This window comes from Neofelis nebulosa, chromosome 7, assembly GCF_028018385.1.
Source record: "Neofelis nebulosa isolate mNeoNeb1 chromosome 7, mNeoNeb1.pri, whole genome shotgun sequence".
Lineage (NCBI taxonomy): Eukaryota > Metazoa > Chordata > Mammalia > Carnivora > Felidae > Neofelis > Neofelis nebulosa.
In genome coordinates, this window is record NC_080788.1 from 107,276,780 (window position 1) to 107,302,014 (window position 25,235).

The 25,235-nt window shown below is 42.8% G+C and overlaps 1 protein-coding gene across 4 annotated transcripts in view; it reads left to right on the top strand.

Moving 5' to 3' along the window:
- Nucleotides 1-25,235, top strand: part of DAAM1 (dishevelled associated activator of morphogenesis 1) — a 178,595-nt gene that overhangs the window by 128,917 nt on the left and 24,443 nt on the right. For 3 of the 4 annotated variants that reach the window (XR_009264499.1, XM_058739191.1, XM_058739192.1), the window contains 10 exons: nt 1,124-1,190; nt 1,419-1,536; nt 1,969-2,107; nt 2,392-2,450; nt 5,603-5,790; nt 6,502-6,801; nt 7,116-7,223; nt 14,072-14,101; nt 15,227-15,333; nt 23,555-23,639. Coding sequence is in view for 3 of the 4 variants with exons in the window: in XM_058739191.1 (XP_058595174.1) it covers nt 1,124-1,190; nt 1,419-1,536; nt 1,969-2,107; nt 2,392-2,450; nt 5,603-5,790; nt 6,502-6,801; nt 7,116-7,223; nt 14,072-14,101; nt 15,227-15,333; nt 23,555-23,639 (1,201 nt within the window). In the remaining variant the exon portion in view is untranslated. The remainder of the gene's footprint in view (nt 1-1,123; nt 1,191-1,418; nt 1,537-1,968; nt 2,108-2,391; nt 2,451-5,602; nt 5,791-6,501; nt 6,802-7,115; nt 7,224-14,071; nt 14,102-15,226; nt 15,334-23,554; nt 23,640-25,235) is intronic. The other variant, XM_058739193.1, reaches the window with a different exon arrangement.

The window sequence follows — 25,235 nt, forward strand, 5'->3', positions numbered from 1 at the left end:
TGAGATCATTCTCAAGCTTTTTCCGTATGGGTAGCACTAGCCTGTGAACTACATGTGAGCTTTGTGTAGCATAAGGAGCTGGCCCCAGACTGTTAGTTCAACTATGATGCTTTTATATTAAGACTTTCTCCGTGAAGGAAGCAGCACATTGTGTGGAGAACCTCATGTGGGTTCTGGCATCAGGCTGAACCCGCATTCTTGTCTTACCTCTTTCACTTGCTCTATATTCTGGTCAAGTTACTCAATCTTTCTGAATCTTCCTGTTGTGTGTTGTTTTTTTTTTTTTTCCTAAGATATATGATGATGATGATGACAACTATGTTTTATGGGCTATTCTGAAAATTGACTATAAAACTTGGAGTCACCTTGATAGGCATTAGTTAATTTTCACTTTCTTATTCATTTGCTCTTGTTTGCAATCATTTTACCATTTCTAAGATCTCCCACCAGCTCTCAGATCTCTCCTACTGCTCTCCTACCTCGTTCATGCACTCTTTGATATTCTGTGAACATGTCAAAATACTCTTGCCTCAGGGCCTTTGTACTTGGTATTTGCTCAGCATTAAAAGATCTTCCTACAGATGTCCAAATTGCTTATTGCTCCCATCCAAGAGACCTGTTCCAGCCAGTGTGTGTCCACCACTCACCTTACCTCCCATTATTCTTTATTCCCTTTACTCTGATACATTTGTCTTCATAAAACTTATTATCCCCAGTTGCTAAAATACATAGTAGGGACTCCATAAATATTTGAATGAATAGGTGAATGGCATGAATATTTCTTTTGTGATCTTAATTCATCAGGCAAGTGGATTTGCTTTTTCCATAAAAGAAGTCTGTGAGCAGAAGCTGGACTTGGTTTTGTTGGAATTTGATAAACATTTATTAATTATCTAATGTGTACTAGGCATCCTAGGCTTTGAAGCTTGTCTTACTGTGATCTCACTCAGTATCTTTTTTCCTTAGAACATAGTTAAGCAAAGGCATTCACAATTTTGTCTTACTTCTCTTAGAGCTATCTCTGACAATTTAGGAAAGGCCTTAGTATTAATGTCCTGATTCCTATGTGCTTGTGTTTGTAGGACATTCTACTTTTAATAGCTTCTCTTTTATTGGATTTCAGGCATTTAGATTTTTTCGAAATGCTCAGAAATGAAGATGAACTAGAATTTGCCAAAAGATTTGAACTGGTACGTATGGTCACAATTATTCAGATTTAACTCATGAACTCATGGGCTTCCCTTGCCGTAACGTGTGTTGAGTTGACATGGACCGGTACAACCGAAAAGCAAAATCCGGGTTTTGTTTTGCTACCTAAGTGGCAGGATTAGCCGTGCGTGCCTTGGATTTGCTTACCTTGCGTTGCAGCTATTGAGGATACCGGGTGTTGACTTAGATCTCTTTTTCATACGGAATAGGTTCACATAGACACAAAAAGTGCGACTCAGATGTTTGAGCTGACCAGGAAGAGGCTGACCCATAGTGAAGCTTACCCTCACTTCATGTCCATCCTGCACCACTGCCTCCAAATGCCTTGTGAGTGTGTTTGTGACTTACATGTGTGTTTTTGAATGTTTGGACATCATCCAAAGGGCTCTGTCTTCAGAGCAGCGCTGATTAGCTTGGGTGCACACCAGGGATTCCAAACCTTGCTTTTGTGACAGTCCAACGTGTCTCCACGCAGCTTAAGGGGTATTATGACATTCTAAAAATGAAATGAATTATAATTTACTTTGATTTTAAAAATAAATATATGCCTTGCAACACATTTAGAAAGGGGTAGAAAGTGCCTCTCAATCATATAAATGATCATCGCATGTCAGAATTCCAGAAACTTTGGGAAGTGCTGGTGCAGATGTTATAAACATCTCTGGTTCTGTGGCTCTGGCGGGTGACCGCTGTTGAAACATATTCATCCTAGTTTAGAAACAACATGAAGTATTTTTCCCCCCTTCTTTTCTTTTTTAGACAAGAGAAGCGGCAACACCGTTCAGTACTGGCTGCTACTAGATAGGATTATACAGCAGATAGTTATTCAGAATGACAAAGGACAGGACCCTGACACCACGCCTTTGGAAAACTTTAACATTAAGAATGTCGTACGAATGTAAGTTTCTGATTTTGCTGTCTGTGAGATGATAGTCACAATGTAAGGCGTTTACTTTATCCTACTTTAAAATAGCAGCTGGGAGAACCGAAATGTTCTAGAGGTCAAATATGAGCGCCTATATATACATATGTAATGTATCTGAGTAACATCTGGGTTTAAATGGGTTTCAAGCATGCTGAGGATTTTTCTGCAGAGGACTATTTTTGTACCTAGAAGAGCATGCATTTTGGCAACGGGCCTTTTATGTTTTTGTAATGAATGCTCTTTTGACTATCGTACAGGTTGGTCAATGAAAATGAAGTTAAGCAGTGGAAAGAACAAGCGGAAAAAATGAGAAAAGGTAAATAGTGAGGACCCGATGAAAGAAACGGCCGCGTATTTGGTTATTGGGCAACTCTGCTTTCTGTATATTTTAGAAACTTGCACTGATATTTCTTACTGACTTGAATGCATCCAACAGCCTTTCTTTTTCTGTGTCTTAAGGGCATTTTGCCCTGTTTTCTCTCGAATTCAGCTATTTTAATTGTCATGCTGATTGCCAAATATTTTATCCTTTTATTATAATTATGTAAATTTTTTTTGAAAAGCTTGTAGCATTTGCTGTTTGGCATTCATTAACTCAAATTTTCTTAACTACCGCTCATGCCAGCCCTCCCCCCACTCTGTAACTGCTCTTTAAAGCACACTAGGTTTTAAGGGGGACTACCCAGAATTTTAACAGAAACCCAGGCCACCTGGTTTCAGCAGCCCAATTCTCCACATGACCTTTGTTTGGCACCCGTTATAAAAAGAGAAATCATATAGAAAATCACCGATCATTGTAGATACAGGCATTATGAGATGTAACTAGGCCAGCTCTTGGCGAGCACTTGAGCATGTCTTTGGTCTTAACACTCAGCATCAAATGATGGGAGAGTCATTTGTACCCATCACTGTGCCAGCCACTCACAGAATGGATAGAAGTCCCCCTCTCCCTTCCAAATGCTTGCAACTTGAAGTCGGCCATCTTATGAAAACAGTCCTGTTCCCGGCCTCTGCTCTTTCGCTCTGCTGGCCAACTGACTTCCTTTTCCTTGTCCAACTTACTTAGTCACAGCCAGTGACACACAATAGCACTCACCCCCGATATTTAGTGCATTGAAAAGAGGGTCTAAGAGATGCCAAAGCATTTCCTTTTCCCTCATCACGTTTGTCCTTTTCCGTGGAGCAGAAAAGCAGGGCCACCACTGGTAGCAGAAAATACCAGACACGCAGTGCACCTATATTAGAAGTTCCATATATGAATTCAGATTGCTCTCACACAGGTGAGGTTGCTGTATACCGTTTTATAAATAGATTCCAGAAGCTGCTGTAGAAAGAATAGAAACACTGACCAAAAGTTGGGGTGAAGAGAGGTGATACCGAAGAGAAAATGGTCAGGTGATACTTGAGGGGCAAATGTAGAGCACAGGGATGTGGGTGTGCAAGCTAAGGAGCACACCCAGGACAGAAGCTTTGGAGTCATTCAGGCGGTCACTCAGTGCAGGCTTGTTGAACTCCTCTATGTGTCAGGCCCTGCACTGGGCTCTGGGTCTGAGTCTCAACTCCATTCCTCACTGACTGCATGCATAGGCATGCAGACTCCTCTTCTCCACCCTCCCCCTCTATAAGCTGAAGATTATATCTGACTTGCAGGGCTGTTGCAAAGATTAAAGGACAAAACAAATATAAGGACTTTAACATAGTGCCATATTGATTGCACTATAAATGATAGGGACTATGGTAGATTTAGGCGGCTGAGGTGGGATGAGAAATAATGGCCAAGGTCAGTGGGCGGAACAGGATGGTTTAACGTGAGGTCACAGGTGGAGTGTAAAAGAGGAGATACTGTAGATAAAATTAATTCTTTTCTGAAGTCTTCAAGTAGCAAGGCTGTATCAAAAAGGGCACACGATGATGAATCAGAGGGTGGAGGCTGTGAGGAGATGGGAGTTCTCTGGCCCTGAAAGGTGGAGAATTCTCTTTACTATGGCATAGTCAGTAGTAAGTGTTCAAGAAGATCTTAGCAAATGGATGGTAAATGAACGCCTTTGTAGGGAGAATCCTTTAGGCTGCAGCTTCCCAAACCTGGCATTACATCAGAATCATCTAAGGAGCATTTGAAAACAAATCCCTAAGCCCTGTCCCTGACCTGTAGAAGACACTCCCAGAAATGGGGTCTGGGGCTCCTGAAATGTTAAAATCTCTGAGGTGGTTCTGAGGCACAGCAGGATTTGTCAAAGCTTAATGACGGGTCATAAGAGTCTCAAGTCTTAGAATTGTGAAAGAAGAATGACGTGGAGACAGAAGAAGGAAAATGGGATACAGTGAGGTGGGTTTCAGACGCGTCGCTGAAGAAGTCAGGGATGCGTTCATTCACAGAATGAATAGTGGTCACCTTAACTTCAAGACTGGTAGAAGTCAAGGCTTTCAATGGCGTGAACTCTTCTCTGCAAACTCAGGAAAGAAAAAGTAAGAGATGGAGAAAGCGAGAATTTAAATGTGTTATCAGATTCAGAAATAGAGACCAATTCTGTGTAGCTCAGCCCCAGTGGGTTATATCTCTCGTGGGTTTACTTTATGAAAAGAGTAGGAATTGGGGCCAAGTATTTGAAATAAAAACCTGCAGCCTCAACTTCATTAGTCCTCTTTCCCAAAGCTCCTCACTCCCGCAAGGGCTGGAGTCAACAGGCATATTGGCAATGTAAGTAAACATTGGGCTCCATTGGATGCCTCGTTCCATTATAGCAGGATTGGGAAGTTAGTAAAACTACAGCTGAGAGCTAATATTTTTCTCCCCATATTGTGGCGATTGTCATGCTCTGCCCTTAAAGTCTTTAATGCTGAGAATCTGATAGCATTTGCTTTCACAAGTTTTAAGGACTATTTGCCAGAAACATAAAATACTTCAAGTCCAGGTAGCCTTCCGAGAGGAGAATGGGAGAGAGGACTCGGTGTCGGGACAGACCCGGTCTGGCATCAGCATATCCCCAGGGAGCAAGATCCTCCCTCTCAGCCCTCTGCTGGTTGGACACAAGCCAGCAACCTGGCTAACAAACAATGGCTTCTCTGGTTCTCATTTCTAATTTGTCAAAAGAAGCCTTTTTAATATTCATTTTCCCTAGTGTGGCTAAAGGGCCATTTTTATGACAGGATCCTGAATTAAATACCAAACGGGCACCATTATCCTCCACAAATAGGTGCTCACCCTTGTGTTCCATCTTCAGGACTGTGACTTCAGGGTCTCTTCTTCAGTATTTTACAAGATGTAGTTAACCATAATGTTGTTCACCTAAAGACCCCTCCAAGCACGAACACCACTGAGTCCACAAGTCGCTCCCTTTGACGGAGGAGAGGAATAATATTTACCTAATGAAGAGCCTCACATCATCCTCAGCCAGTTTTCTGTTTAGAGAAAAACACTTCAGCTTTGAAGAGTCCCCTGTTTTCACGTCCCGTTGTTTTCTTGTGTAGAGCACAATGAGTTGCAACAGAAATTGGAAAAGAAAGAGCGCGAATGTGATGCCAAGACCCAAGAGAAGGAGGAGATGATGCAGACCTTAAATAAAATGAAAGAGAAGCTCGAAAAGGAGACTAGCGAGCATAAGCAAGTCAAGCAGCAGGTGGCGGATCTCACAGCACAGCTCCACGAGCTGAACAGGGTGAGGGCCGGGGCCACAGGCCGGGTCTTCGTTTCTGAGCAGCTGCTGGGCCTCACTTATCCTGGAGCCCCTCTACCTTAGCCAGACAGCTTCTGCCTGGGTATCCCAAGGTGATCTATCCCAATGGTTTTAAGACTTCCTCCCTCTGCCATTGTGTAAGTCAGGCAGCAGAGGGGGGTTGGGGGGTGTGTGTATTTAAATAAATGCAGATTCTCTAATAAGATCAAAGGAGATTACATTAACTTTTTTTTTTTTTAAGTTTTATTTATTTACTTTGAGAGAGAGAGAATCCCAAGCAGGCTCCATGCTGTCAGCATAAATCCTGATGTAGGACTCGAACTCACCAACTGTGAGATCATGACCGGAGCCGAAATCAAAAGTCAGACGCTTGACCAACTGAGCCACCCAGGCACCCCCACGTTAACTTCTTAAAATGAAAACTGATTTCATGAAAACCAAACTCGGATGCTATAAGAAGTGAGGGATACGTGAGTGCTATACAGACAAGCACTAATGTGCCACATATAAAGGGCTGACTCAGTAGTCCACGAAGACCCTAAAGCCCATTTGATTTATTGCTCCTTTTAAACCCATCTTCTCAGAAATGTGAATTTCTCTGTAACATACGTTTTAGGCAGTTTCAGACTCCGAATCATCCAGTGAATTTACTTCTTCCACTGACCTTCTCTTTTCCTATTTTTACCTTTTCAGAGAGCTGTCTGTGCTTCGATCCCAGGTGGACCCTCCCCTGGAGCCCCAGGGGGGCCCTTTCCTTCCTCTGTCCCAGGGTCCCTCCTCCCCCCACCACCACCTCCACCCCTGCCAGGTGGAATGCTTCCTCCTCCACCCCCGCCCCTTCCTCCAGGCGGCCCTCCTCCTCCCCCAGGGCCTCCTCCCTTAGGGGGGATCATGCCACCTCCTGGTGCTCCACTGGGTCTGGCACTCAAGAAGAAAAACATTCCTCAGCCCACAAATGCCCTGAAATCCTTCAACTGGTCTAAGCTGCCTGAGGTAAGCCATTTGTTCTGATTTTCCTTCTAATGGATAACATTAGCAGCTCACTGTGCTGTCACTGAAAAGGGAAAGAGCCCTGACTGTTAAGTGATTTCATTTTCTTAGTATGGACTCAGGTTCTCACTAGCTCTGATACTTTAAGTGTTAAAGCTGAAATAAATGACATGTTGTTTGAAGCCAGACCACTTTGAGCATCTGGTAGAATGAAAAATTGGGGGTGGCAGCACTTTTTAAAAAAATAACCACGTCTGTTCTTTTTGTATATAACCATAAACTCTAGTATTTATTACTTATTAACTTGATGTTTGCAGAATAAACTGGAAGGAACAGTGTGGACCGAAATCGATGATACAAAAGTCTTCAAAATTCTAGACCTCGAAGACCTGGAGAGAACATTCTCTGCCTACCAAAGACAGCAGGTAACACTGTGTGCTCTCCAGATGAGACAAAAATAAGAAGTCCTGTCCTCACGCATGGTCCCCGTGCTATCTGCCATGCCATGAGGTGATGGGCGTCTTGGTTTGAGGCTGTCTGGTCTACCCTGCTCTGTTCCTGCAAAGCAGCATGGTGTGCGTGTGTTCACATGTGTGTCTAAGTGCCTGTCCGTGTATGTGTGTGAACGTGTTGAAGCTGCTTGTTAACTTCATACCCTGGTGTGTGTCCAAGACCTTATCTGCATTGGTGGAAGGAGTTTTGTATATTAATATATCTCTTGTGCTTGGTCCAAATGGGTCACCAGGAGCAAATATTAGTAGGAGAGCTGCCTAACTTGTAATTGTCGCAGGGTTCGTTTCTTAAGCCATTTTAGTTTATCTGACTTTTAAAAATCTATATATCCGTTGGTTATTATCAGAAATGAACTGCTTTTTGAAATAGATGGAACCTTTAGACATACAAGGGTTTGTAAATAACTATGATTTGACAGTTAACCAGAACCTTAGAAGTTTTTACTATATGTCACGAACACGGTCAACTCAGAAGTGGGGCTGGGAAGGCTGAGCAATTTGGAGGATGGCACTGACAGAAAAAGGACCTGAGAAGCTTCTGAAACAGGAGCCAAACTTTTGTGACGCTAGTGGGAAACGTGTGATTTGGTGCTCGTTGGCTATCCATGTTGATATAGCCAGCGAATCAACTTTATGCCGTACACTCCAGTCACATCTGATGGTACCTCTCACTTCTTGAGAGGACATCTTAGGAGATCCTCCTAAGGGTGGACCAGAAGAGATCACAACAAAGATTCCAAGCAGACAGTCAGAGACGTAGGAAGGGAAACGTGGTGTCCTGGAGTGAGAGAAGAAAGATTCTTCAGGATGACTGAGAGAGATGATGGAGAGAGCAGAGTGCATCTTACTAGGAACACAAGCATGCCAGGCATCTGCATGGGGGCTTTTCTTGGGCTTTACTGGGAGCCCTTTATCTCCTACGTGAATCATGTGCCGGCTGGAGCATCCTCAGAGCAGCTGCAGACTGGTTCCCAAGAAAGGGTGTCTCAGAACAGAACTACCAACTATCGAGGGAGAAGATGGACTGAGGCTGGGGAGAAACCGAAACTGTGACAGGTTTTTATTTTAAAACCTTTGATACATCTGAAACTGAAAAAGTAGTATGTCTTTTAGCCAGAATATTTTCACTCAGAGGGAAAGTTTCTCTGCATTGTATTCTGTGCTATTTTAGTAAAGTACAAAAATGCTGGTCGTTGTCTGCCACGGTAGCATGAACCTAAAACAGGAGCCCTCAGCTGGGGCCCCTCCATAAGTATGAAGGAAAACTTGTGCAGTGTTGTACCCACAAAATAAAGGAAAATGAAGGGGAAAAAAGATAATGTCCAGTAGAAAGCAAGACACTTTATCTTTCAAGGGACAAACAAAGGGTATGTTTAGGGCCCTCATATGGCAGGTGCTTGGACCAGACTCATTCCTGATTGGCTGCAATGGACCTCCTCTCTCTGTCTCTTTGCTGCTGACCTAGGAAGGTGTTCTCTGGGCCTTGACATGAAGTCGTAGGACATTTTAGCAAATTTCCTGGTAGATTCAGTAATCTTCTGACCTCATCACACATCCAATTGATTTCCCACTTCAGTTTCAGTCACTAATTCTGGTCCATTCTGGTTGCCTAAGGTGAAGGTTTGGGAGCGTAGAAAAGTAAATTAAAGGGGTGCCTGGGTGGCTCAGTTGGTTAAGCATCCGACTTCAGCTCAGGTCATGATCTCACAGTCCGTGAGTTCAAGCCCCGTGTCGGGCTCCGTGCTGACAGCTCAGAGCCTGGAGCCTGCTTTAGATTCTGTGTCTCCCACTCTCTCTCTATGCCCCTCCCCTGCCTGCACTCTGTCTCTGTCAAAAATAAAATAAAAACATAACAAAAATTTTTTTTAAAAAAAAGTAAATTAAAGAAAGGGAAAACAGCAGTCAATTCCAAATGATGTTATTCAAGTCTGAGCATGTGGGTTGCGTTGATCATGAAGGCAGGTGGTTAAAAGACCCGACTTTACAAGACTCATAATTAACTGGCTTTCAGCAGAAGGTGCAGAAGGATGCTGCCAAAATGCTCTGGGACAAATATGTGGACAGTTCTCAAGAGCTCTGGGAGACAGGGTTGCAGAAAGCCTTGCAATTGGGTATTTGTCTCCTAGCAACCGATCCCTGTTTAAGTAATCAGTAGTCATTCCAGTCAGTGTAGACCAGAACATATCAGTTGTACTTAACGCTAAGGAGACTGGTAGATTCATTTGTGACATTTTCAATGGCACTTTCTGGAAAAAGATTTCAACACACTTGGCTCAGCTTGATTGAAGTAGGTTTCCCCTCTTGGTGCACAAATTTGAGATGAGATTTTTAAACCATAGCTATATTTCCCAAATGAAGGTAATTTTATCCATTTTATTGAGTTTATTGAATGTTGAGAGACAAAAAAAAAAAAAAATCTAAAGATACAGACATTCTAGTAGGAATTTGTAGGACAGAGTATAGGAAACGGGGTGCCTGTCATTGAATGTTCCCTATCTCCTTATCTAATGACAATGTCAAAGACCTGTGTATTTTCATTTTAGTCTTGGCAATACGCTGTATAATTATCATCACACTTGAACTGCCCTCCTTTCCACTCCCCAGTGAATAGTGGGAACCTATTTTTTTTTTTTTTTCCTATAGTATCTCCCCTATCCCTCCAATTATAAAACCCTGGTCAAACTCTCTGAACTTCAGCCAGTTGTTTGAACAAGTTAGTTTCTCAGAGAGGCAAAGGAACACATGAATACCATTACCTGTGTGCATGTAACAAGAACACTATACAGAGTAGGATTTTGAACACAACCTCAGGTATAAGATTAGTACCTTTAGATGAACACTGATTAATGATATTTAGGAGAGATTTTATATAAATATGCACGCATATGAAAGGTATGCCCACTTGATTTGAGAAATATTTTTATCATAAAAATCAAAACAGATATTTATACCATCTGCTTTGTATGTGAAATGCTTCAAAGGATGCAAATGTATTGAATGGTTGCACAGGCTTTTGATGCAACTTACAGTGTAAAAGCAAAGACGAAGACAATCTGTATAGACTAAAAAATGATAATCAATATTAAGTATCCGTTACCTTTTTGGTGCTGAGAACAATATACCCAGTCTCAATCTCATCAGTTGTAAAATTTAGTTCTCAAGGCACTCTTACACTTATTTTTATTTCATCCTCACACCAGCTCTATGAGGTATTATTCCTATCTCATAGGTAATAGAAACATGGCTTAGCATATATTCAGTGTCTGAACAGGTGGCACAGCCAGGTCACAAGTGGCATAAATTCTCAGTTTCACTTTGTTCTTACACCACAGTTTCATTCACTATGAAGGTCAGGCTTTGTAAAGGATTTTCTGTAACTCCAGTTTTAAGAACAAGACCATTTCTATTCAGGATTTTTCTTTTCCAGTGTGGCTATCAAAGGTGTGCGGACCTGATTATGTAAGCTTATGTGCCACATGAAGTGGAATTTAATAGCGTGCAGTTACTCCCCTGCTTACATTCCAAAAGTTCATTTGAAAGTCAATTTCTTGAATCTCAGAACCTCTTTTCCTCATTGAAACTACATTATGCATGATTTCCAGGCCAACCACAAAGGACTTGTTCTAATACATCACATGCATTGCATAGTAGTATTACTTGAGATACACTTAATATTCATTTTGGTTTTGTGGGAAATTTTCACCTTGAGATGTTATAAATTCATTCTCCCTGTCCATGCAGTTGGATATAGGAAGATGAATTTTACATTTACCTAAAGGGAGTCATATCTTTGTAGCAGTAAATTTATAGCTCATATCTCCATGCCTTCTCCCAGTTCTTTGCCTGAGGGCACCCCTTCTTTACAGGTCCTTTTATCAGCATATGGTAAAACATTTGAAAGCCTCTCTGCTCTGATGTAGGGAACAAAGGCTAACTCAACGCCAAACTCCAGAATCTGACCTCTTCCTGTTAATAACGTAATATAGAAGTCATTCTTGGGCTCCCATTTGGAACATTCTGTGTTATCTTCTGATTTTTTTTTTTTCTTAAATAAATGGTCAAAGAATTTTTTGTTATTCTTTTCACATTTTCAGTATTCTGGAGATCTAGTTTTTACATTGAAAAATTATAATTTAGGGTATTTATTTCAATAATCTTGGCCCTTCACCATGGCATGTGAAGGCCGAAGAGAAAATTATGAATGATGGTTTTTCTTAGACCAAAGTACAAGGTAGAGGTTCTATTAATTGACTCCATGGTAAGAGTTAATTAAAGGCAGGGTTTTATATAAATATTATGCATTTAGGGGCGCCTGGGTGGTTCAGTCGCCCAGGTGGCTCAGGTCATGATCTCACTGTTTGTGGGTTTGAGCCCTGCATCGGGCTCTGTGCTGACAGCTCAGAGCCTGGAGCCTGCTTCAGATTCTGTGTCTCCCCCCCCCCCCCACCCCCCCGCCCCCTCTGCTTCTCCCCCTGTTCATGCTCTCTCTCTGTCTCAAAAATAAATAAAATTTTAAAAATATATTTTAATATTATGCATTTATATGAATAGTATGCATTTTTCTGGAGAGGGATCCCTACCTTTTGTCAGATTTGCAAAGGGATTGTAACCTCGAAAAAATTAAGAAATATCCAGGTAAGGATTATTATTACCTATAAACTGTTGAATCATTATGTCATTGAGGAACCTTATCCCTAGGAAGTATCAGCATTGGTTCCTGAAAATTCGAGTCCCAACTTTTATTTTCCAAAGCCCTACACCAAAAATCATCTGGAAAAATCGGACCTCCTGTTAGGTGATCCTATGGTGTTTGGCCCAAGCCAATTAGTGAATCATTTAAAGTTTCAAAAAGAATGTTAACTTATTTGAAAGAGGCCTGGAAGCATCATTATTTTTAACATGCCCATCTAATAAGCTTTGTGATTTTATTTTAAATGTGGTTAAAGGACTGTTAAAGAAGGGAAACCTTAAGGCTAACGGTAAACCACACTCTCCCATGGCATTCCTCATCATCACCTCTGCACAGATAAGATGCATTACTTGGCTATTAACGGTCGCTCACTTCTGCTGCTGGCAACAAACGGGAGATCTTGACCAGCTGTTCTTCAACTCAATTAAAAAGAGAGCAATAGGAGAAAAAAAATGGACTTGATCATCAGCTTGAAAGATAGTTGTATGATACCTTCCAAGTATTGAGCTCATAAATATGTACGAGGTACCGTGCACATTGCTTTTTTACATGAATTACCATGTTTAGGCGTCACAGTAATAATCCAGTTGTTAATTCCATTTTGCAGATAGTAAGGCTGAGCTACAAGCCTCACACCTAATTAATGATAGTTGCCTGATTCCATAGCCCACTATAGTCAAGGTCAGAAGTCTTAATTTTCTGACAGTGCAAACTTACGGAGAATAAGTTGCCAGAGAGCTTTGTAGAAGTTTCTTCTTTGAAGGCCAGACAGTAATAGCTGGATCTAAATTCAACTAGCAACTTGCCTCAGTAAGAGAGAAAAGTAGGATAAGATGACCTCCCGGAGTTCACTTTGCCATAGTTCTTTCTGCCCTTGCAAGGAGAGGCTACTTTTACAGGGAAAGTGTCCTAAGGAGTTTGAGAGTAGAAAACCTGGCTGTTACAACTGGGACAAAAGAAAACTGTGATGTCAGAGTAGAAGAAAGGTTTCTTGTGGTTGTCAACTTATTTTTAAATGCCGTTCTAGAAAAGCAATCCCTCCTTGTGTGGGAGGAGCAAAAGGAGGACACATTTTGTTTCCCACTGGAAGAATGATGTGAAACAGCTCATCTGTGTAAAATTGGCCTTGGCAGTGCTGCCAGGGCCAATGAGGCCTTAAGGAATCTGCTGAGCAACTGCTGGTCGTGAAGCGGTTGGCCTGAGAGCTGGGGTGTGTTTTGCACCCTGAAGCTTTCTTCATTCCAGCATGGCAAAACCATGTAAAGAAGGCTGTAACTTTCTCTTAACATGTCAGTTACTTCTTCCTCTTTCTCTTCTTCACTCCAGATCTTGTCTGGAGTATTTCAGGAGGAGGCCGCAGGCCTTGTATCCTTGAACTTCCCTGAGGCAGCTGGGACAGGGCCACCAATGGCGGCACACAAACATGAATCACTTATTGTCTCTTAATTGCATGTTCGGTCTTTTTTCTCACACCTATCCATAGCACTGCCAGGCATTGTTTGGACTCTTGAGGGATACTGAGGGTTAATATTACTGGCCTATGTTGCTGAACTTGTCTTTTGTCTTTTCTTAATCCTTCCTTATGACATAAGAAGACAGATTATTCCTGCCCGCATCCCCCCAAAAAAGCATATTTTGCTGGTAGGACATGACCATAGGAGTAGTTTCCTCAAGTTGATGGAATTGATGGATATTTTTCTGCTTCAAGTGAAAATTGTCATGTTGAATAAATGGAGCCCATTCCTCTTTCAAAGAGAGTGTGTTCCTTTCCCAACTTGGGTCTTTCTGGGGTGTTCTCAGTCCTTTCTTCTCCAAGTTTGATTTGCCGCCATTGGAAATGGTGCACAACACATGTCCTCTACCCAGAATGCTTCGTACCGTGCCCTCATTGTATCTTCAGCCAGGCTCTCCCGTCTTCATCAACTCTCATTGCTCATCCTTGGGGCATAAATCCTCTCTTACCCTGTGTCACTGAGTTCCTTGACTGCTTTGACTTTCTCCCGTTTGTTGCTGTGATTTCTGAACTGCATGTATCTGATTTGCCTTTTCCATGCCTCTGCCATGGCTGTAGGATTTCTTTGTGAACAGTAACTCCAAGCAGGTAAGTGAGCAACTACCCAAACCTTGCTTAGTATAACTTCTTGGCTCACTGTAAGCTCAGAATGTCTTGGCCATCCTTCCCCCCCCCCCCCCCCCCCCCAGATAGTGTAATGCAATGCTTAGGTAATTCCACACTGGGTTTCAACTCTTAACTGATAATTAGCGGTGTGCTTGAAATCTCAGTATGACAGGAGACCATTGAAGTTTGATCACCCAGTGCCTCTTACTATAAACTCCATATTGTCTTTGTTTTTTCCCAAACTGTTAAGTTCCAGAGCTCTTTGCTTTCCTTACACATTTAAAATGCCATGATCCAGGTTTAAAATTGATCCTGACCTCGAATAAAATCAAACTTGCTGTTTATGAAGTTAGTCTGTATTTTCACCTTGGTGCCCAGTTTACTCAAACAGTATTTTATATAGAATGTTTTTGTGCCTCTTCCACCATAAATTATGACTGGCCATCATTGCTTACAGCTTTTTGTACAGCGGCAGAGTATGGAAGTAGTGTTTTGTTGTTAATTCAAGTAATTGAACTAATGCCTTGAATTGCCCCCTCTCTGTTATCCATCAGGCTCCAGGGTAATGAAAGGTACCATCTGGGCTTGGGACCTTTCTGTTGCACATGAGGATGTTTGGGAGGATTTATTGTTTGGCTTTTTGAGTGCTCACGATGCAAATGGCTCTGGAGTGAATGGGCCCTGCAAATGGCCAGACTAGCAATGGCAAGCCTCAGCCGAGCTTGATTCATAGTGACAGTTCTTCTGTCTGCTATCCATAGGGATTTGGGGGACAAAAGGAGGGCACCACTCACTGATAATTTATGCACGCTTAGCATCTTCAACTTAGATGCACTTTGTTCTTCCAAAAATGCTTTTTCAAATGTGGGTGGTCAGCGTTTCTTATTATTTCCCTTTGTCAACTAGATTTTAGCCCTTCGTTTCAATTCTGCCACCTCCTTACACTCCCTCCCTCACCATCTCAGCTTTGCCTGTGTGTGTGTGTGTGTGTGTGTGTGTGTGTGTGTGTGTGTGTGTGTGTAAACAGAAAATATAAAGGAAAAGTGTGTGTCTGAAGTCAGAATGTCCCTGTTTGACTTTGATGGATTTCTTTCATGCTCTTTATAGAAAGAAGCAGATGCCATTGATGACACTCTGAGTTCCAAACTTAAAGTCAAAGAACTTTCGGTGATTGATGGTCGGAGAGCTCAGAATTGCAACATCCTTCTATCGAGGTATTGTTGAAGTTGAATAAACATTTTTGGTAGGACCAACTTTTCTCTCTGGTGGCTCCAAACCATGTGTTTGTGCCTATTCTTATAATCGGACTCTGCCAAGATTCAGTTCTTTGGATTCTCTTCCGTCTGAGGTGAGGAGAATTCGTGGCGCTTACTTTCCCTGAGCAGAATGTATCAGAGCTGGATGCCTACTTTCTTAGTTTAATTTCCACAGACTTCTAAAGTTAAAGAGTGGAACGTCCCAAGTCAATGTTTTCTTTTGTTTTGTTTTCCCAGAGAGCCTGTAAAATGGATTTTACCTTTATGTATATTTCCTGGCTTTAGAGGTATTTTGTGGGGTTTTTTTTTTGTTATTTATTTATTTATTTATTTATTTATTTATTTATTATATGAATTTTATTGTCAAATTAGTTTCCATACAACACCCAGTGCTCACCCCAAAAGATGCCCTCTTCCATGCCTATCACCTACCCTCCCCTCCCTCCCACACCCCATCAACCCTCAGTTTGTTTTCAGTTTTTAAGAGGTATTTTGATTAAGTAACATTGCCACAGAATCAGCAGCAACCATGAAAGCTCTTTGTCTTATTTTGCTTTTCGAAGTCACCTTTTTATACTTAGAGTTTATGTGATTTCATGCTCTTTTTGAGACATTTTTACGACTAAACAGATATGTAAATCTCAAGCCCCAGTGAAATGCTAATTTACCCATTTCAGCCCTGTTCAGAAATCTTTCTCATAATTAGTGAACCATCACGGCCTTGGAACTTGAAAAGAAGAAAGGAAATTTGGGAGGCTGAAATCTGCTTATAGCTTCAGGCACTGTGTCTGTCATCCCGGGCATTTCAAGTAGCTTTTCTGTATCTAATTTCTTCTTTTCTCTAAAAGGAACTTTTATGTCACGCAAAGATACCTAATGCTTTTGAGGTGAACGAAGATCTAAAGAATCCTGGGTTGGGGGGCATTAAGTATAAGTCCCATTGGTCACGTTCTGGAAAGAATGTCGTGTGTGTGTTAAAGGTGGCGTGAGGTGGCTGCTCTTTCAGGGAGAGCAGGGAGGGAGAGTAGCAGTCTTTATTTTTCAGATGATCTTACAGTGAATTTCTTTTAACACAAAGTGCTGCTGCTTGGTTTACAGCACGGAGCTTGATTATTAGCCAGATATATATTACTTTAGGGAGCAAATGTTTCTTTTGGTAAAAGAGAAACTGAAGCTTAGTGAGATCCCTGAATTTTAATACAACTAGTAAGGTAACATGAACCCTCCTGTTAGCATTTCATTTCTGCCTCTGGCTGGAAGCTATGTAAATGTCCAGGCCCTGTACTTAGCCCCCCTTTTTCTCCCTGAACACATGCTGATGAAGATACCAACGAAATAATCTGAAGGTCTACGTATTTTTCTTCTACAGTATCTATAATCTGTTTTGTTACAACTTCTTTTTATAAATAACATTCTTAATAGTGAAGTTAAATGAAAATTTGGGGAAAGGTTTTTTTGTTTGTTTTTCCTAAAGCCTGGAATTTCTGCCTATATCTTGTGCTTTTGCGGTCTGGAGGAACACTTTTTAAACAGCTTGACAAAGGGAGCTATCACTGAATTCCTATAGTATTTAAGTGCTCGTAGGAGCAAAATCTGTGACCTAGTTCCTCACAGACAGATTATTCTCAGTACGAGATGTCAACAAGGGTCATAACACTAACACTAGCTATAGATAAGGTTCCAGTTCTTTCTGGCAAACTTCCCATCCCATTATTGAAGGAATTATTTCGTATTTGTGGTATATAATTCCCTTGTTACCTTAAAAGTGTCAGAGCCTAAGGTGACTTAGAACTTGAGCGTATCTAAACTCTCTCTGGAAGATAGTTTTAAGAAATTGCCTTGTATCTGTTAAATTATCTATTAAAATCCAATTTAATGAATAAGTGTCATTATAACGAGCATAATTAAAAAGCATATTATATGTAACAAGGTAATTTTGAGTCCCAGTTGACCTTATGGTAATTAGACGTTATGGATCAGGTTCTAAAACGTCCTTTCCCACAGAGGATTCAGCCCCACATGCTTTTCTTTTCCGTGATCGATAGTTTTACTCTTGCCAGGAAAGCAGAGGACCGACCTATAATGTGCTGTGTGGCAAAGGCAACAGAAATAAAGCAGATTGAGTTCTAATTTGGGTTGTATCTAGCTGGGGGTTTTTTTGTTTGTTTTGTTTTTTTAATTTTTTTTTTTTTTTTAACATTTATTTTTGAGACAGAGAGAGACAGAGCATGAATGGGGGAGGGTCAGAGAGAGGGAGACACAGAATCCGAAACAGGCTCCAGGCTCTGAGCTGTCAGCACAGAGCCCGACGCGGGGCTCGAACTCACGGACCGTGAGATCATGACCTGAGCCGAAGTCGGCCGCTTAACCGACTGAGCCACCCAGGCGCCCCCCTAGCTGTTTAACCAGTGAGTAGTTCACCTTGTTTTCATTCTCCCATTTTCTCTGGCAACGCCTTACCACACGTGAAAGGAGCTAGGGGCGGAAAGGAAGGAAGAGATCTTAGAGTTACCACTTTGGAGCACTGACTTGCCTGGCACTACGTGGGGTGCCATAGAACACACCACGACTTTAGGTAGCACTGCTGCCTTTGAAAGCTCGTGGCTATTTGGAGAAGAAAAACAACACCAACAAGATGACTTGTGAACAGCTCAGGCCCGGACTGATCCAACCGGAAGGAGCCAGGAGCTGAGCCGAGTGAGGACACCGACGGGGCTCAGAAGAGAAAGTGGGTCCCAAAGGGTGATAGCAATTACATGGCATGGGGTCGAGAGGCAGTTCCAAGGAGGCGTACAGCAGAAGCCAAGGCACCGGGGGTGGAGGGGTGGGGGAGGTGCAGGGGGTCGATGCACAACTAATACAGAGAGCCCTGCAATCGTAGCAGTCACCAGTCATCAGTCATAACAAATGGGACTGGGCAAGAGAGCCTGTGATCCATGCCGCGTGCCTTCGTTAAGGGTACCAGTCAGCCCAAGCTCCAGCCGCACCCTCCTCGTCTATAAAATGGAGATCGTGAAATAGTGGCCTTGCAGTAGGCCCTCTCGATGTGTGAGAGTTAGACCCAGCGCATGTGCAGTAGCAGCAGAGAACCTGCATGGAGTAGTTGCTCGTTTAGTGGCCTGTTAACATGCCTGTGGGATCGGGAATTGGTGCAGATTGTTCAGGACGACACTTTGTTTTAAGAAGGTTTGAAGTTTGCCCTCTGCGGTTTGCAGGACAGGTTGGAAAGGGTGGCGACCTGGAGGCCACAGTCGCCACTAGATAGGTTCTCCCTTATGGCCAGGTGCGACCCCGCGAGAGAATTGAGAGAGACCGCCCTCAGCAGTACTTGGAGACGGTTTTGTGCACGTGGACGATGAACAGGAATGTTTCCAAGTTGATGTCAAGATTTCCTGCCTTTCCACACTTACTTTCTCCTTTTCTGCTGATTTCGTTCCCCAAGACTGGTGACCCTCTCCATTTCTTACCTTGCTGACAAGAAGTTTAATCCCCAGCAACACAGTCATCACACCAGATTTCACCATGAGATAAGCCTGTGACGTATTCCGTGGGGGATGTTTCATAAGCACATATGTCCGCAGCGCTTGGTTATCCTTAAACGCTCTTCCTTACTCCCACACCGCAGAAGTTAGTGGACCCTTTGGTCAGGCACCTGCCACAGCCCTGCCTGGAGTGGAGAAGTCAGTCAGGAGGAAGGCCCTCCCTGCCCCACAGGCTGAACAGGGAAGGGAAGTGAGGGCCCTTCACACGGGGCTTGCAGCCTCAGTGGCCAGGGTCACTTGCAGCTCCCGGAGGGGAGGCTGCCTGGAAGGTGTGAGTTTGAAGCAGAAGCTCCCGGCCACGAGGGACCCTGCCTTCCCAGACTGGAGAAGAGAGTGGCGGAATGGACAGGACATTCCTTAAACTAAGAACGCTCACTTCAGGCCTGGGCAGGGTGAGCAACAACCTACTGGGTATCTATAGGTGACATGTGGCAATTTAAAATTCGCCCTGCTTTATTCCCTGAAACAGACTTCTCCCTTCCGAAATAAAGAAAGAAACTTGGAAGCTGGTTTATATTGCCAAATGAACCCACCTAAAATACACTTTTATGGAGTGTTCTGCCATTCTTTTTTTTCCAGATGCTCACTTAACATGGCAGCCCGGGGTGCAGTAAAGCACAAAAAGCTACTTTAAAGTAGGGGGATTTGGCTTAAATCCACTGAAGCAGAGCTAAGGCTGATCTCGCCATCCATCCCTAACTTGTTTTAATTACGCTTGGATGTTCCAATTCTCTTGGCAAATTTTTGAAATACTTGAGTGTAGCAAGGTAGACTTAAATACTGTTTTAAAATGGCCGATTTGTTTCCTGCCTTGTAAAGAAAGTTGAAGTGGATGTCTCAAACGTTGCCACCCTCCAGCACACCAGAACACTGCCAAGCTTTAAAAGCAATTAAAACGTTAGGATTGGTAGGGTCCTTAAATTACAGAGATTAGCGACTCATTCTGTGGATGACAGATGATACTAAGAACTCGGGCAACCTACAGAACCATCCCAGAGGGCGGAGTACCCTTCTCCCCTTTCCCCAAGGGTTCAGTTTCTTTGTCTGCTCCAACAGGCCACGTGCAAGGCACTATGTTGACAGGTAGATTTTCTTAAGTACTATCCATTAAAGTCTCAAGTCTCTTTGTGGGACACATAAAGAGAAACCAAAATTGTTATGAATTAGAGCTAGTGTTTAGTCCAGACAGCCTCTGGGGGTTGAGAAGCATAAATATATACAATTTCAAAAGCAAGGAGCTCTGCACTCCATATGGGGAGCTAATGAAATGCAAATCTGATACTTCAAGTATTGTTCTCACTCTGATTTTCAACTCCTTTTCTTTTAAATGTAAAACAGAAGGACTCAGCAGAACCACACCATAAAGTAGTTTCTTCAGCTCAGTGTGAAAAGGACACAGAACTAATTTATTTTTTTCTTATAAGTGGAGCTTTTCTCATGATGCCTATAGATGTTTCCACGGCCGGTTGGTTTTCATTAGTGGCAGTTTCAACCTTCCTTAGCATTCCTCTTCCTTGGCCTTGCGTGGCTGGACTGTGGTGTTCGCTCTTAACTGACTCATGAGCCTTTAGATGTTCTGGAACTGAGGGCTACCCAGAGCCTGTACAGTGATGCCAGCATTATAGTTTTTACCCTATCATGTGTTTTACCCATGCCAACTTAGCTAGATTGTTCCAGTTAAAGTTTGAGGGTTTTCCATCACGATGTCCTAGTGAAAATGTTTGTGGGGCAGTGATTGTCCCAAGAATGACTAAAACAATCTAAAGAAGTCTGCCCAGGTCTAGGGAATTATGATGGCACCCTACCTCAGACTAGGCGATAGAATGGATCTCATTTTAGAACATGGGCAATTTTCTCCTGTTGCCTACATGGTATATTTGGATTTGAAAACATGAGATGAAAGAGAATGGTACTACTGGGGCACCTGAGTGGCTCAGTCGTTTAAGCTTCTGACTTCAGCTCAGGTCATTATCTCATAGTTTGTGAGTTTCAGCCCCACATTGGGTGCTACCAGCAGAGAGCCTTCTTCGATCCTCTATCCCTCTTTCTCTGCCCCTCCCCCCCCTCAAAACAAAACAAAACAAAACAAAAAAACACAGTACTAGTACAATAGGATTGACAGATTTGTTCCTTCCCTTTCCTACTTATCGGCACACGAAACAATATTCAGCATAAATAGCAGGATAGATGGTTTTAATGAGATCATGTCAAAATCTAGGGGCGCGTGGGTGGCTCAGTCGGTTGAGCGTCCGACTTCAGCTCAGGTCATGATCTCGCGGTCTGTGAGTTCGAGCCCCGCGTCAGGCTCTGGGCTGATGGCCCACAGCCTGGAGCCTGCTTCCAATTCTGTGTCTCCCTCTCTCTCTGCCCCTCCCCCGTTCATGCTCTGTCTCTCTCTGTCTCAAAAATAAATAAATGTTAAAAAAAAAAAAAAAATTCAAAATCTAGAGAAAAGGACAAGCCGAGTTGTCCAAAGTGGGGTGTGTGTTGTCCAGCTCTACCCCCAGGGTTCTTTCCTCCTTCTGTGGCCTTTGTGTCCCGCCCCCTTCCCCACACTCATGCTGCCCCCTCGTTTATCTGTGAGAGCGGCAGTAGCCATGTGTGCTTTCATACCCATGTGTCTTGAGTGTTTCACTTACCATTTGATTCTCCCAAATGTTACAGCCACCTTTAAAATAAGAACCCTATCTTCTAATTCTTGTTTAACATTTCCGGGCCTAATGGATGTTGTGTACAGAGAGGAAATTCCAGTGAAATAATGGCCGTGGGAGTGCTTGGGGAAGTGTTCGTAATAACCCTACTAAGCGCTGTGTGAGAATGTTTAGGTTACAGAAGTACTGCTGCTTTTTTGTCCCCAGTGTAGAAAAGTCTGTTGGAAAGTGAGACACCTAGTGTATGAGCTTTATCTATGGACAGGCAGTGCGTAGTGCTTTACATGAATTATTTCACTCCATAGATGAGAAAACTTAAGGCTTTTTTTTTTTTTTTCCTGAGTTATTTAATTATTTATTTATTTTGAGAGAGAGAGAGAGAGAGAGAAAGGGCATGAGTAGTGGAGGGGCAAAGAGAGAGAATCCCAAGCAGTCTCTGCACTGTCAGTGCAGAGCCCGATGCAGGGCTCGAACCCACGAACCGTGAGATCATGACCTGAGCCAAAACCAAGAGTAGGACACTTAACCAACTGAGCCACCCAGGCACCCTGAGAAAACTAAGGCTTAAGGAAAACTTGACCCGAGGTCACACTGGCCAGGAAGCGTCACACAGGACTGAGGCCCAGTCTGATGCCAAAGCTCCCGCCTTCAAATAATCCGTGTGAAGGCTTCATGTCTTGCTCTGTATTTGTGTGTTTATGTCTTCATCTCCAGGCCAAAATGTGATTTTTCTTGAAGATCATAGACTAGAGGAACAGACAAATAACGTTAATATGCCACTTTAATAGTAGCTTAAAGAAGTAAGATATTTTTAAGTAAGTCTGGGTCTAATGCTTACAAATAGAACAAAAGAATGACTCTATTTTTCTAGCTAATAATCTGATTAAGATTCCCCCCCCCCCCGCCGAGTTTAGACTATTGGTTGTGTCTAATAAAAACACATTTTTACAAGTACATTTTAACTTCATGACTTTCTTCATAGTCAACACTTGTTGTCCTGACATAATCAAGCCATAAGTCCTAAAATTAGTTAATCATATAAATTTATGGTGAACAGAAAACATATTTGTGGTTTTGCTTAAATTCTTCCCTATTAGATATTAACTAGATAAACAGATTTGTGTTAGGTACTGCCACTTTCCATATGTTTGACCTTGGGCAAATCAGCCATTCCGAGCCTCAGTTTGCCCCTCCATTAAAAAAAAAAAAAAAGGGGGCGCCTGGGTGGCGCAGTCGGTTAAGCGTCCGACTTCAGCCAGGTCACGATCTCGCGGTCCGTGAGTTCGAGCCCCGCGTCAGGCTCTGGGCTGATGGCTCGGAGCCTGGAGCCTGTTTCCGATTCTGTGTCTCCCTCTCTCTCTGCCCCTCCCCCGTTCATGCTCTGTCTCTCTCTGTCCCAAAAATAAAAAATAAAAAGTTGAAAAAAAAAATTAAAAAAAAATCATAGTTATTTTAAACCTCCAATGAAATATTATATGTGAAAACTCCTCAACCATGAAGTGCCTTACACATTCTATTCCATGTATTAACTATTCAACTTTTTGACAGTAACAGATTCCAACCTTTTTTAAATCCATTTTTAATCTGAAAGCAGACTTTGAACATTCCTAATGAATAGTCAAGAATTCAGTTTTCCTCTTCCGTCTAGAATTCATGGATGCTGTATATTAAAGAGATAATTTGGATCTAGGTGTTTTCCCTATTTCTCATCCTCCGATCCCTTACATAAGGAAACTAAACAATAGAACATAACAGCTCTGTTCTCTTTGTCAACAGAGCATTACAAAGTCCTGAAAGAATGTTAAAGCAGTTTCAAAATACTATTTTTAGGTGCAATATTGTCAGGAAATAAGCTTTCACTAAGAGATTTTGAGAAGAACGGTTCTTGAAAGTCAGCAGCTGGAGTAGCAAAATGAATGATCTTGCATTAAATTTTAATACCCGTGCCAATATTGTTAACAACAAAATAAAATACTCTTTCTCCAGGTTGAAATTGTCCAATGATGAAATCAAACGGGCAATTCTAACAATGGACGAGCAGGAAGATCTGCCCAAGGACATGTTGGAACAGGTGAGCTGCCAGACATATTTCAGAGCATAAGAGACGACTGGCTTTCAGCAGGGAGTGGGATACTGAGAAAATCTGGTTGCTGCTGGTGGACAGTTTCCTCATCTCTGAACCAACGTTGAATGTGGCTCTCTTAGGAGATTTTATTCTCCCATTGCCCCTCAAAATGATGGGTGAGAAGGAAGGTCACGAGTTTGTCAAATGCCTGAGACCCACAATGCCAGATTCTGTCCCTCATGCTGCAAGTAAGGTTATTATGCCTTCAGAGGTCATGCAAATCTACTAGCTTTGGGGAAGTGTTTGACAGGAGTATGGAGAATCTCACTCGCATTATGAGGTCACAGACTGCTACGTAAACTGATTCATTATGGAATCCTTAATACAGTTTGTGTCTTGGCCTTGACTCGCCATTCCTACACCACAGGAGCTACCGTTACACCCCCAGCTCTGTCACCTGCATCGAAATCAGTAGTGTTAGCCGTGGCCGGGCAAGCTGAATGTGGTGACTTCACGCTTTCCGTGCAGCCTTTCTATAACATGCTCTGCAGCCACTCCAACTCGGTTACGTGTTTCTCTGCAGCTTTCTTCAGTTGTTACCCAAATGACAATGTTGTGGAACTAGCACATGCTTCCGGGGTTATTACCTGCTTCTTGGTCTGGACCTAAATTTTTCTGTGCTTTGTGGAGATAGCCTCCATGCTCTGAGAATGTTCTGTCTGCTTGTCTCATTGTCCGTAGGACATAATCCTATTTTGAGTGATTTCGGTCAAGAGGTCCACGTCCCTTAGTGCCAGGTCCTCCAAAGGTTAACTGTGGATGCCGGTGATGGTGATGCCAGGCTGGACTGGGTGTCTCATCGTAGGCAGACTCGGCTCCCAGAAGCAGAGGAAAAGTCTGTTTGGTGTTACTAACAGTGATCCTGGGTGGCATGGCCGCTCCGGGTGGAGTGCCTGTCTGCTTGTGCATTTTCTGTCGTGTTCTCACTGGTGTCCTAAAAGGCCTCAGACGCAGAGCAGGGAGTGATGGCTGAAGGGTCGCCACACCTCCGTGCACCAGCCCCACCTGAAACCTGCAACTGGAATTGTCCTGGGGAAGGCCTCACACTTGGCAGTGGAATAACTTTTCATACTGTCCTTTGTAATTTATTTTTTTTTTACATTTATTTCTTTTTGAGAGACAGAGCATGAGCGGGGGAGGGGCAGAGAGAGAGGGAGACACGGAATCCGAAGCAGGCTCTAGGCTGTCAGCACAAAGCTTGATGCGGAGCTTGAACCCACAGACCATGAGATCATGACCTGAGCTAAAGTCGGACGCTTAACTGACTGAGCCGCCCAGGTGCCCCCATGCTGTCCTTTTTGAGGTTTGACTTAGTTATCAATACTTAATAACTACATACCGAGCCTATTGGGATACTTTGTGTACAAAGAGTTTAAAGGTGATTCCTAAACCAAAAATTAATTTTTAGAGCATTTAACAGCTTCACTGCACATACATTCTCTTCTTCTCTTTCTCCACCTAGCAAGAGTCTCCACCCAGAGGTGCAGCCCAGCTCCCCTCTGCCCCTCTCTGGCCCCCAGGTGACCCTGCATGCTAGTTGCC